Genomic DNA, 13111 nt, shown 5'->3' on the forward strand with positions numbered 1-13111 from the left:
AAATTTAAAAAAAAAAAGAGGGAGAAGCAAGTTCTTCCTTGTTGTTGTCTCACCCGCAGGGCTGTTGCCACCTCAGTCGCCGGCCGACCAATACCAGGCTCCAATTGTATAAATAAGAATCTCAAGCCCGATGCAGGCCCCTCCCCTTTGGACTAATACTAATAATGACCCAGAAGCCCAAGTGTTCCCCCTATTCCCCTTCGGCTTTATGTTGATCAAAGGGCGAATACGGTGATACAGTGATTATATCCAGTCATTCGTTTGTTGATTCAGTCATTCGTTTGTTGTTTTGCAACTTGACATTCACTCCTTAACCTAATATATACGATACATAATAATAGCTAATCGATACGACTCTCGATAATATTCGTCTGCTACGATGCGTTTGTCTTCCCTGCCACTGTTCGTCTGGCTAGCGGCCACAGCAGTCACCTCGGCCGGCTCATGCAGCAATGGATACGTATCGTGCCATCCAAAGGGTGCAGAGCTGGGAAACCCCCCTGACATCGGCCCAGACATGAAGGATTTCTATGTAGACCTGGTCCAGTCTGTTAAGGGCCATGGACATGGCCGCGAGAAGCGATCCCTCAACAAGAACCATGGTGTCATTGCGCAAAGAGACGAGGAGGGGGAGCTCTGCTGTGAGTCTTTTACATCCTATTTCCATTTGCTATGTTTATATGTATCTGACAGGGAAGGGAAAAGGCAATGGACCAGGCTCGGGGATACAATGCCTGTTTCTGGACGGAGCGAAGTTCCCATTCTGCTGGGTGAGTTTGCTCTGCACACCTCTCTATGCTGGGTATCCCAAGGAAAATACTGACACTTTTCAGGATCCATTCACCACCAACTTCTTCTTCAGAGATGCATCCCATGGCAATGCGGCGACGGGTGACTATCAGACGGGCAACGGTGACAAGGTCAACCTGATCCATGGCAACTATACAAAGCCTGATGGTACGGAAGAGAACATCTACGGCGCGAAGGAATCTGCTCCAGCCCTCAGCACCCTCCCAGTCCCTACGCCGTTCACCGGCTCCGGAGTTGGCAGCCCGATTCCAGGAGACAAGTTGGGCAATGTAGCAACTTCTGGGGCAACTGCTCCGCCAACCTCATCCACCAAATCTCCATCCGGATCCAAACCGACCACACCAGCAGACTCCAGTAGCCAAAAGATGGAGTTGGGATTCTCCCTGGTTGCGTCGATGGCTATGCTAGCCTGTGCTCTTTTGTTATGATTCCTGTCTTTCTAATCATGTTCATAACGTGATCATAGTTTCAACATACATACAATAATAATAGACAATTTCAGGCTTGAGCCAAGATAGAAGTCACCTAAGAAATTTTATCGAAACATGTACGCCGAGTGGCCCAAGATGGCCTGATTCCAGACTATCCTAGCCATTCACATCAGGACACATAAACGCTTCAATAACAAGTGGGCTCAAAAAGTCACCCGATCTAGCGCCGTTGACACCCTATTTCTTTTTCTAGATTTCACACGTTTGACTTTCGATACGGTCCGTGCCGCCTCCTAGTTTCACTGGTTAGTCACCGAGATAACTAACGACCGAGGGCCTCATAGTTATCAGTTAGGTGATTTCTTCTTTAGTTCCGGACGAAGTATGCTGGCGTATATATTATCTATCCCACAGAGGAAAGATGAATAAGATCAAATACTAGTATCAGTACCTAAGCCGAAAGATACGTCATCCCAAACCAAGCTTAATCAATATCTTTCCAAGAAAACAGAATCTCTAAATGATTCCATGGCCAAAGGACTGAAGTTTTCATTTTCGGGAGCCGCCTTCGCATAGCTCCCCAACTGCGGCATAAATTCATCTGGCTCCCGAGCTATCTCTCCTGTTGCTGTATTAATAGGGCTCATAAACCTAAAAGAGCTGTCTGCGCCTGGAAATATAGAACTGTCGAAACATGAATCCGCGTTTTCTTGAGGTTCTGAGTTCGTGTACCTATACCCACCAGTGAGAGGTGAAAAAATCTCTGATGCTGGATATATACTCGCTGGTCGCTCTGGGCTTGACTTCTGTCGTTTATGCTGTGATCGCCTAGTGTTCACCACATCCGTGACGATATGTGACAGCCGGTATAGCCGGCGATTGTAGGATGATTCCGCTCGGCGGTCAGTTATAGTCTTCAACATCTCAACATACTCTTGTAGCATGTCGAGGTCTGACTTTGATCCCTGACCGCAGAGAATGGCTGACAGTACTTCGTAAAGATAGAGCGGTGGAAGCGACGCAAGAAAACTAGTTATACCAGACTCAAATCATCAGATTTTCACATCTTCTAGCCAACAGACCACAAAGACAGGAGAAGGGTATACTGACAATGGAAAAATAGCATGATTTCCTTGGTCCGGAGGGGAGTTCCAAAGGCAAATCAAATATTTCATACACATTTTCGCGACTTCTTGGCCCCGTTGAAATATGCCGTCTGGATGTTTCTTATGTGGCCATATAAGTAGCAGCTGGACGCAAAGATACCTAATGGCAAGCTGGAGATTTGGAGCTGAGCTTTTAGGAAAATTCTGAATTTTGTCAAAGTCAATTCCGGAGTCCGCTAGCCAGCTCTGAAGTCTTGACAGGATCGTGGTTGCGAACTCTCGAACTTGGTCTTCATTCTTTGCCTTAACCTGGTTAGCATATACCTCTAAATAGACTGTCTCTTCAATCTTAGCCATTTCAGTTTTCGCGACGAGGCAAGATACCACATTCCTTTCAGAGGGCGTCAGACACGGATCGAAATACATATCAGTGGCTGGTATGTTTGGAGATGAGCCCGCTGTCCAGCAAACTGCCTTGTCAAGAACGTATAGGCAGTACGAAATATTACGTCTCTCCTCAACATCTTCGTCCGTGAGGCCACCTCGGAAGGAGTTCCATTGGTGAATACCAATTGACTTCGCACATTGAGCAGCAAGAGCAAAGAGAGTCTCGGAGAGGCCTTTAGAGAGGTGCTCTTGTGCAACTATATACTTCACGTTATCAGAAAAGGCTATATAACTTCGAATGTAGGCGGGGGCAAGAGAGCACAGTTCAGAAAACACATACCATGGATAACAGTGCCTGGACGTTGATTAAGCGAGGCGAGATGAGTTGGTCAATATTTTTCAAAGCCCGTTTTGCGTTTGCCAAAAAGCCTTCAACGATGTCACAGTCAATTGATGAAGGCTTGCGGGCCTGCTTGCTCGGCATTGGCTCCCGTCGGTATGAGCATAATGAGTCCGCTGACATGGCCATGAGAACTAAATTGTTACAGCAAATTATAGAGGCGAGATCCGGATCTGGTGACGTAGATTGCCGCAGATTAGTAGCCATTCTAATGAACCTTTCTTTTGTCCAAATGGGGAAATGATGGTTAGTTGTTGCAAAGTATGGCCCAATCATGGCATCCAAAATGGCAAATGGGGGGTTTGTAGGTGGAGAATTTTCCCTGCTCAGTTCTTCGTCTCGCTGATCAACTAGAAGGCCGACCTTGCGCTGTGCTTGCAAGATGCCTTCCTTCAAGGCATGGCTCTCGATATCAGGGATCTCAGAGATTTCATCCTTTATGTGGAGCATTATCGACTCAAGAGCTGTAGGACCAAAGAATACCCTATCATTATCTGGGCCTAAATGGTGACGACCAAGCGGCGCCGTAAACACGGGTATTTTTGAGGAATCTGCGGGCTGCTGAGGAGATAACTGGGGTGTGGCCCTCGAAGGACTGGCCGGGTATCTTGAGGAGGGAGGCGAAACGACCAATGACCCCTCGAAAAGCCGTTTTAACGACTTTTGTGTGTCCGCTATCGAAGCCTTTCAATAGAAATCGTTATGATACTGTACAGAGACATCTCTCTGGAAGGCGCTCGGCTTACCTCTAAGCTCTGAAGACGGCTGCCCATCCCTATGATTGTATGGCTCCTAATAATCGTAAGATGGAGACATCCATGCGTGAAGAAGTGACGAGTCACGTACAGGAGGGTTGTTTGATTACACCTTTTGCCTTGACCAGACCACTCGCACTGCAAACCGAGGCGGTTACAGTTTCTGCAGGAGGGTTTCTCCCTACTACAGCGTATCTTTTTGGCCCGGCACTGGTCGCACACTGATAGAATTAACCTGTGGATCGACGACATACCCAGGTGGGCCAACTTACCGGTGTATTCATCTCTGCCAGGTTCGTTAGCCATTTTCCGAAGCTTGTCAGACAAGTCGTGTGTTGACCGCGTGAAACCACTAACTAGTTAACTATTAATGAAGAGGTCAACTGTGGACAAAACGTAGTTATATCTGAGACATCCTCTAGAAGCACTAGACCCCACCATTCATGTTGCTGTTGAAGGATGTGATGTATGTTACTGTCACGGAGTACAGTGCATTCTCATCGGCATGATGTGATGCGAGGCAGTATACTCGGGGTTGCTCTTCTGCAGCTCTTGAACAGGGAGCTCTTGACACTGGATAAACTAGATTGGCTTCTCTCCAGTATCTCTGGTAACAAGAAGTGGTCCTTGTAAAACTCGCCAGACAGGTTGTCGATAAGTATTCTACCCTATCTAGATAGTCTAACACAGATGGGCTGCGACGTCAAACTGTACCTACAGAGTAGAATGTCGAATGTAGTGCCTATAACGACTAAGCATGTAGCTATGCATGTTTTAGCGTGATCGTCTCTCAAGTTAACTAACCCGTTAGTTAACTAGTTGGGCCTACTTGCGAATCAATTGGTCAGCGGGAGAAGTTGGCAGGATCTACATATAAACATAGCAAGGCTGGGGAGCTCGTCCCCCGATCAACGTTGACATGGAATGTATTCATAAATCCGTCCGTAGAATCCTTGGTACTTCCGGCCCAGTCGCCCTTCCCGGGGTTTGCAGCTGAGCTGAATGAACACGAGATCGAAGTGCCGTGGTTAGCGGGGCCCATATCCCGCTTCCGGGTCATGATCAACGCTGTCATGGGCTGGTAGAGATTGCTCCGGGTAATATTGCAGGCCAGAACGTAGGACAAGAGAAGAAGATGACAGAAGAGAGCGGCTGAGACACTCCATCTAACTAAGTGGTTGCAGCAGGAAAGACGGAGCGGAGAACATCCTCCGCAACGGCTAAAGACTGGGAAACTCGCATGGTTCTCGGATGTCTCAAAAGCCGGCACAGGAAAGGAGCAGCAAGCCGATAGATAGGCTTTACGGAGTTAAAGCGCATTTAAAAAGGATTTATCAGTTAGGAGGGTTCAGTATTAAAAGTCTGCCCAGGTCATGCCATGTTGAGGAAGCCAGCGTTTGGCTAACTAACGAATCGGATAAGCGATAACCCGAAGATGGCGTACCTAAGCGGTTTCTGCTGCCAGACCCCATGCCAACACTATCAATAACACTGGCCACTCCACCATCACTCCATAGACAAATATAATGTTAGAGGCTAAATTTTACAGCGTTGTATATATCAGTTCTATATGGCACTGGGGTATTTATTTGGCTGCTCAGCCACCGTTTTGCTCTTTCGTTGCGATTCCGGCCGGGTGAGCGAACAGTCACGTGATGGAGTAAACGCCAAGACCTCGTGGCTTAAGGTTCCCCGCAACTTTCGCGGGAACGGGACCCGGGCGGCGATCGCCCCGATTGGCTCCGAGCATACCGAAGGTTCTCTCTACGTCACTCCAAATAACTCTTAACGGCTTGAAGAGAGGCGTACATGGGCACTTTTACTCATAGAATGCTCTTAATAGCTTTGGTGGAGCTTTGGAGTAGACCTGGCTTACACTGACCTCGAAAACTCACAGATTGGAATCAAAGGATGGACACAGACCGGGATCTCTTTGGTAAAGTACGCGTATATTCTATAGAAAGGCCATCAACAGGCGATATCAGTGCCACGCGGCTATACCTGCTAACATTTTCTACGGACGGTTTTTGTTACCGGTGGCTCTGGCGGATTAGGGAAAGCAATTTCCAACGCAGTGGCTTCACGGGGTTTGAAAGCTCTCCAAGCTTGAACGGTAGAAAATATACATTGACTATTTACTGATATTCAGCCTAAGGTGCACATGTGACAATATTTGCGCGGCGACCTGGCCCTCTGCAAGATGCGAAGAACGAAATAATTAGGAATTGTGCGGATGCTAGTAAACAAGAGATAAATGCGGTGGTTGTTGATATGGCTGATGCCTCTGCGGTTTGTTGCCCTGAAATCATTTGCCAATATATTATTGTCTTTTGCACTGACTATAAAACAGGTTGCCGAAGCATTCAAATCCCAGCCTCGAATAGCCGATTTTCTGTATTGCTCTGCTGGCGGAAACCATGCAGAGAACGGGTTTTTTCTCGACCTACAGCCTGCACAGCTTGATTCTTGCATGAAGAACAATTATTATTCAACTGCTTATGCTGCGAAAGCCATGTTGGATATTTGGGTTAAGAATGATAAAACTCCAATAGCTATCAACGAAACACCGAAAAAGTATGGCCCAAATATCAGGAAGATTGTCTTTATAAATAGCGCCGCGGCGTTTTTGGGGCTGCCTGGGAGTGTCGCCTACACCCGTAAGCTCACTATTCCCTGGAGATCCAATTCTGTGATCATTACCTAACATCATCCCATATAAAGCCGCAAAAAGCGCTGTTCGAGCACTAGCAGACACGCTCCGTTTTGAAGTCCTCCGGCACAACTCTCCAACTACCACTTATACAATTCACATTGCCTTCCCGGCTGACTTCATATCCCCTGGGTTCGTGCTTGAACAAGATACCAAGCCTAACCTCACCAAACGCATACAAGGAACCAACGTGCCTACTTTTTCGGAACTAGAAAAGAAATTTCCATCCTCTGAAAAGGTCGCCCTGGGTATTATCGCGCGGGTAGAAAAGGGCGACTTTATCATCTGCGAGGATTCATTGGCTGCGAGTCTTTTGTTTACCAATATGACAGGGTTAAGTCCGAAGAGGGGTTTTGGGATTGTAGATTCATTGATGACTGTTGTGATGGGATGGTTCGTTGTGCCGATCCTAAGAAGGAGGTGGGAGAGCATGTGTCGAGAAGACAGTAGTCATTAATATCGATGAAGCAAAATCTGTCCTTCTTTGCTAAAGAAAAGCTCCAGTCTCTTGAGGCTATAACTAGTTACGAGACTAAAAGATTGTCAAATAGAAGGCTTAGTTGGTAAACCCCGAGATATCACAGATTGGACAAGGAAGCGCCTTTTTTAGCCTATTTATTTACTGGAACTAAGTCCGGCGAGCTATGGTATATTCCTTCAACTCTTGATTATTTTGAGATTAGAAAGTGAATATGTATCTAGATAATCACGTATCTTCTGCCATAGAAAGAATTTGCTCTTCTACCGCCGGCCAAGTTTGTTTCCGCAGAGTATACAAAAGCCACCAATTCCCAGAAGCGTCTTTTCCTATCACCACACCAGTGTTTCGTGTTGCATAGTCTCTGGTCCCAGTACCCTGAATACAAGACGGTCTGCCCAGCTGATTACTTCGCTTGTCCAGCGACATTCCTTCTCTTCGGACTGCAGAAGAGAAATCCACTTGAAAAAGCTTGGCCTTGACCCAATTTGATATCATTATCATATACATGTTGGGGTTTCCAAAGAGGGCTGGATGATGTGCATTGTCGAGCGTGTTTCTTTGAATAGCATCTAATGCTTGGAGCTGCTCTGGAGTTCGTTGTTGTATAAGAGACTTGCGGACTTCGGATGCAGTAAAACTTAGAGGCTTGGAAAGAACCTGGCGAACGGAAAGAAACGTCAGAGCTGCAAATACTGCATTAGTTACTAATGCAGATGTAGCTGATGGTATGTGGCCAAGCTCTGCTAAAACGGACCGGCAACAGTATGTATTCCGCATGTTGATCGTGCAACTGGGAGAAGGTGATTCGGCTTGAAGAACCACTTTTGTCCACCAAGCAAATAGAACATCTCCTTCGCTAATAAAGGGGAGTCTGCTGCTGTCGCCGACATGATTTGATGTAAGTTCGTCAATAGCCTTATCACGCATTTTATGTAAGTATTTGGCTGGCAAGAAAATAACGCGATCCTCCTCCCTGCGATGCCAAAACAACTCAACAGTCAATATATAGCGCAATGCAAACAAGAACCATGCAAAACCCATCAGCAGCGTGTCAGTAAACACATATTTTTGTAGTTGATTTGTTTTCGTCTTGCTGAGACCGGCCAATGGGTCCTGAAAGAATCCGATAAAGGGCTTCACTCGATTTTCCTGCCCGCGCAGCACTGCCGTCCATGCATCCAGGATATCATTAAAGCCTACCATGTCCATTAGACTGTGTAGGAAAGAAATAGTAACAAGTGTAGCATCCTGAAAGACAACAATTTTAACCCCCAGTTGGGGGCTATCCGAGCATAGCCAACCCTCCAAGCGATCGGGGAAGTCTGCAGTTCGGATGAAGGACCTGAACTCCGGCGTAGCGGCATATGCAGTGCTAAAAACAGAGGGGCGACCGGCAGCATGAAGGTTATGAGGTTGAGCTAAGCGTGATGCTTGCGGATGTTCAGTCAAATTGATGCCATATCCAGTTGTAGAGAATGCAAAACCAGGTCGCTCGTTGCTGAAAGATTGTGGCACATGGTATTCTAATCCTCCGTCTGTATTCCTACGGATTCGAGCGCCAAGCTTCCGCCAATCTCCTATTTCGAGCAGCCGAGATAAAGCACGCCGCAGCTTGTCGTGATCTAATATATCATCAAAGCGAAATACGATATCGAAAGAGAGGCCTCGTGTATGGTGATCATCATCCCAGTAATGAAAAGGAATGATGGTGTCTGTTGGCACTGTAGGTGGAGAGGCACGTTGCCTTCCAAAGGGAAGAAAACCCATTGAAATTCCTGTGATCTATTCAAAACCCGTACTGCCAGAAAATATGAACGCCTATGCACGGACGTAGTCTTTATCCCGTCACTAGATTATTAGCCATCTACATCTGCCTTTCTTTGCTGGACCCACTGGACCGGGCGGCCCGAACCTTCCCCGTTAGCGGCTTCCGGAACCCGGCGTTCCTCTGGTCCACCTAGTTACTTAAGCAGGCACGTGATAACCAATTGCCCTAATTAGTTAGATAGCTAGTTTCCGCGAACCACCGGGACGGTGCCGCTCTTTCCCTTTGTTCCCCTTTCTCCCCCTTAATCCTTCGCCTGGATGCACATTCATTTTTGTTATCTCATCTGGATAACTTATCCTCAGCCTCCAATTCCTGGGAAAACTGCCCTTTCTCTCAAGTTGACGCGACTTTGACATAGGCTGAGAGATAAACTAACTAACTAGTCGATCGTACTAGTTATTTTAGGCATGAGCGCCTCAAAGCTTGAAACTAGTGGAGTTAGTGCCGAGATTTCTACGCCCGCTGGTCCGGGAGAGTCGGATCCAGAGCCAATATCAGAGAAGACAGAGATAGAGAAAGGAGAGATAGATGCAGCAAACGATGTCGAGACATCGCCAAAGAAGTCGCTGGCCTTCAAGCTGGCCTTTGTAGGCCTTGCTTCTAGCCTTTTTGTCTTTCAGTTGGATGCAACGGCTCTTGGTATTGCCCTCCCGGTGAGCAATATACAAATCTTTCCTCAACTCTATCTTATATATTTTATCCATACTGATATTTTTGATAGACCATAGCTGCTGATCTGGGGGGCCAAAGCTTAGAGTCCTTCTGGGCGAACTTGTCCTATACACTATGTGGCATTGCTATGCAACCGATTTGGGCGAGTATTTCCAACGCATTTGGTCGAAAACCGCCTTTATACGTGTGCATGACACTGTTTTTCGTCGGCTCAGTCGTTTTTGCCGTTGCCAAAAATATGAACACTATTATTATTGGCCGAGTGCTTCAAGGCTTTGGTGGAGGTGGAATCGATGTTCTAGTGGAGGTGGTCATCGCCGATATGACGACACTGCAGGAACGCTCCAAATATATCGGCCTGATGGGCATTGTGCTGGCTATCGGCAATATAATGGGACCATCTGTTGGCGCACTTTTCGCTACCTATGCTAGCTGGAGATGGATTGGATGGGTAAACCTGCCGTTACTAGGGATTGGCATGCCCCTAATATACTTCTTCCTCAAATTACGGCCAGTCCCACTGGATAAATCACTTGCCAAAAACTTGGCCCGCCTGGATTGGATTGGTATGACGCTCGTTATTGTTGGTATTACTATACTAGTTTTACCTATCAGCTGGGCCGGTTCCCTGTTCCCGTGGTCGTCCTGGCAAACTCTTGTCCCAATGCTCCTGGGGTTTTTAGTGCTTGCTATATTTGGCTTCTACGAAGCAAAACCCGCAGCCCCTATCATGCCCCATCGCCTTTTCCACTCGAAGACTGCAAATATGACATTAGCAGGAGGCTTTATCCACGGCGCAACTCTGGTCTCGCTTTTACAATATTTGCCCCTGATTTACCAAGCCGTACAGCTAGAAACTCCGATATTATCCGCCGTTTCTCTATTGCCTACTGTCGTTACAAGTGTATTGCTTGCAGCCACCTCAATGATGATGGTTCCTTTTTTTGGAGGATATGTATGGCTTCTACGGCTTTCATGGATTATACTCACACTGGGAACCGGCTTGCTAGCCCTTCTCCGTGTAGAATCAACATCATCAATGCGTCTTGGACTTCCTATCCTCTGGGGAGCAGGCGTTGCTCTTCTCCGTCTTAATCTTTTACCCATGCAAGCGAGCGTGAAAAAGGTCGACGACACGGGCCTAGCGATCGGGCTATTTCTCACTATTCGTATGTTTGGAGGGTTGATCGGGTTAACCATCGCTTCGTCAATCTTTAACACTGTCTTTTTCGACAACCATATCATCCTCCTCAGCACAACTTACAGGTCCTCTGCTGCCCCTCCGCGATGCCTCCAATGCCGTCGCCTTTATTGAAAAGCTCAGATCTCTAGACATTTCCCCTGAAACGCTTCTTCCTGTTTTGAAAGTCTATCTAAAATGCTTCCAGACGATATTTTATACGATGACAGGGCTCGGTGGACTAGGTTTTGTGACTTCAATATTTATCGACGAGATTGCCCTGAGCGGAGAAAATCTTGGGAACCAGCGATTCGAGGAATAATACGGATTGGTAGCAATGGGAGGTTAACGTCGTCTAATTTCACACCCCTAAACGTAACGGGGCATATGTAAGGATGTTTCTGTAATATAGCACGTATGATAGATCAGGTTAATTGAGTAGCTAGTAGAAAGTAGCTGCGTTTAACTATCCAGTCTTTTGATAATCCATTGTGTCCCAGTGTTTAGGCTGGTTAATGACATCCTGCAAATCCTCCATAGCACCCTGTAGGTCATCCAAACCTAGATGCAATGCCAATTCGATGTAATCTTTGGTCCACAATCCAGGAGATCCCCGAGGATATTGAGACCGAAATCCCACGAACCGTTGTGCACGCTTTGACAACTTCTGCACCGTCTCCAGCTTGATTATGAATGGATGTGCTTCAGCTGGAGTCAAGAAACTCGGGATGACTGTAAGCTGTGTGCATTTCCTTTCCGTCTCGGTTTTATTCTCGCCCATGGCATGTATCACTTTCCCACCTATGAGTAGACAATCTCCTGTTTTCATCTCGGCTGGAATAGTTTGCTCCATATTTCCACGCTGATCAAATGGCCATTTATTACTACCTGGGATGAGACGTGTCGCGCCATTATCAGCCGTGAAATCGGAAAAGGCGAAGAGAAAGTTGATCTGGGGTTCTGTGCCCTCGGGTCCAAGTTGGGCGTACGGCGGATAGGATGTCAGATCCCGATGTAAGACTTGTGCCGGCTGGGGTCCTGACGCATTCAGCGTTGTGGCTGCCGAGAGCCAGTAGTCTCCATTATGCCCACCCTCACTAAAGCACCTCTTGCAAATGGAGTGTATAAAGTCATTCTCAAGAATTTTCTCCCGAAAAGTGGCGCTGTGATTGATGATATCTCCTGCACGCTTGGTTTTGGTGCCATGGAAGGCAGCGAGATCAGCATGCGGGACTAATGAGCCTCGTTGGACCGAGTTAAGGCGCGACTCAAGTTCTGTTGTTATCTGGTTCGCTTCCGCGACAGTAAGGATATTCTTTAAAATGACGCCGCCACTTTCTTTCCAGTGCTTAAAAACTTCATCCAATGGAGTGTCAACTGTCACTTCGGCAAGCTTGAGTCCATTAGGGACTGCGACTTGGGGGGTGTCTATTGGGATACGCCACATTTTGATGATGAACACAATAACCAATTATCCTAAGCTTGTTCAATATCGTTAGCTATCCGACGAGAACTCTGACTATACCATTGCTTATCTATACTTATTCCCAACAGTACTCAGCACACGATTATTCAGAAGTTTTCGTTCAGGGATTGAGGCCGCCAGATTCGGATCCCGAGCCCCGTAGCAACTGTGAGCTACCCGGGTATGCGGGTTCCGACCGCTAGCTGGGTGCCAGAGGCGGTTCAGCACCTTCGGTACACTCTCTCCATCATTTCTTAGGATAGGGCTCCAGAGAGTGTGTGGAATGATATGCTCAGTGCGTCTGACGGGCAATCATTGACGGGCCTTAAAGGTCAGCAGTTTCTTGCAGACATTATTTCGAGACCACTTTGACTTTCCGACTCAAGCATCTCGGGCGAAGATATGGCTAGTCCTTGACCAACTTCGTCAGTGTAATAACGCGCTTTCTTCAAAGCTGCCCACTCTTCAGCATAGGCGGATTCTATCAAGCGTCACGATTGAGCGTGCCTTTGGACAACCGGAGGTTGTCAACAACAACCAAATGTCGAATCATCACTTTCTCTTGCAAGGCTGATAGTAGTCAGTATTAACTATTAAGGAAAAATTTTCGCCTTTGTCGTTGTAGCGTGCCTTTGCACACTATCTACGTTCGATAACGTCAAAGGGTGTAATGTGTACGGAGTATTGATTGTTCATTCTCCTATTCCAGCCAACTTTCCTGTTTCCATCAAGCAGTTACACGTCGCGTCGTAGCTTATGTAAGCTAGGGCTAGTTACTATCCGTCCGCCATGACGTCCAACTTTGTTCCTGCGCGCCAACATCATCCCCGGCCCCAACCTCCATCGTTCAGTAAAACTACGTGCTAACCCGACGGGACGCGGTTCG

The 13111-nt window shown here is 47.1% G+C and overlaps 6 protein-coding genes across 6 annotated transcripts; 3 read left to right on the forward strand and 3 right to left on the reverse strand.

Annotated features, from left to right (window-relative positions):
- Positions 1 to 379: 379 nt before the first annotated feature.
- On the forward strand, positions 380 to 1238 carry TRV_04229 (uncharacterized protein; the record flags this gene model as incomplete). The annotated part of the gene is made up of 2 exons (XM_003021603.1): positions 380 to 641; positions 694 to 1238. 2 exons carry the CDS (start codon positions 380 to 382, stop codon positions 1236 to 1238), a joined length of 807 nt encoding a protein of 268 aa, XP_003021649.1.
- Positions 1239 to 2293: 1055 nt separating this feature from the next.
- On the reverse strand, positions 2294 to 3584 carry TRV_04230 (C6 transcription factor, putative; the record flags this gene model as incomplete). The annotated part of the gene is made up of 2 exons (XM_003021604.1): positions 2294 to 2998; positions 3075 to 3584. The coding sequence occupies 2 exons, from the start codon at positions 3582 to 3584 to the stop codon at positions 2294 to 2296; spliced, it is 1215 nt and encodes a 404-aa protein (XP_003021650.1).
- Positions 3585 to 6167: 2583 nt separating this feature from the next.
- TRV_04231 (uncharacterized protein) lies at positions 6168 to 7056 on the forward strand (the record flags this gene model as incomplete). The annotated part of the gene is made up of 2 exons (XM_003021605.1): positions 6168 to 6546; positions 6638 to 7056. The coding sequence occupies 2 exons, from the start codon at positions 6168 to 6170 to the stop codon at positions 7054 to 7056; spliced, it is 798 nt and encodes a 265-aa protein (XP_003021651.1).
- A 249-nt stretch (positions 7057 to 7305) lies between these two features.
- On the reverse strand, positions 7306 to 8847 carry TRV_04232 (uncharacterized protein; the record flags this gene model as incomplete). Its single annotated transcript, XM_003021606.1, has 1 exon — positions 7306 to 8847. One exon carries the CDS (start codon positions 8845 to 8847, stop codon positions 7306 to 7308), a length of 1542 nt encoding a protein of 513 aa, XP_003021652.1.
- Positions 8848 to 9315: 468 nt separating this feature from the next.
- On the forward strand, positions 9316 to 11082 carry TRV_04233 (uncharacterized protein; the record flags this gene model as incomplete). The annotated part of the gene is made up of 3 exons (XM_003021607.1): positions 9316 to 9561; positions 9630 to 10749; positions 10847 to 11082. The coding sequence occupies 3 exons, from the start codon at positions 9316 to 9318 to the stop codon at positions 11080 to 11082; spliced, it is 1602 nt and encodes a 533-aa protein (XP_003021653.1).
- Positions 11083 to 11226: 144 nt separating this feature from the next.
- On the reverse strand, positions 11227 to 12207 carry TRV_04234 (phytanoyl-CoA dioxygenase family protein; the record flags this gene model as incomplete). Its single annotated transcript, XM_003021608.1, has 1 exon — positions 11227 to 12207. The coding sequence occupies one exon, from the start codon at positions 12205 to 12207 to the stop codon at positions 11227 to 11229; it is 981 nt and encodes a 326-aa protein (XP_003021654.1).
- Between the last annotated feature and the right edge of the window lie 904 nt (positions 12208 to 13111).

This window comes from Trichophyton verrucosum (genome assembly GCF_000151505.1).
Source record: "Trichophyton verrucosum HKI 0517 chromosome Unknown contig00331_1.f1.exp, whole genome shotgun sequence".
Lineage (NCBI taxonomy): Eukaryota > Fungi > Ascomycota > Eurotiomycetes > Onygenales > Arthrodermataceae > Trichophyton > Trichophyton verrucosum.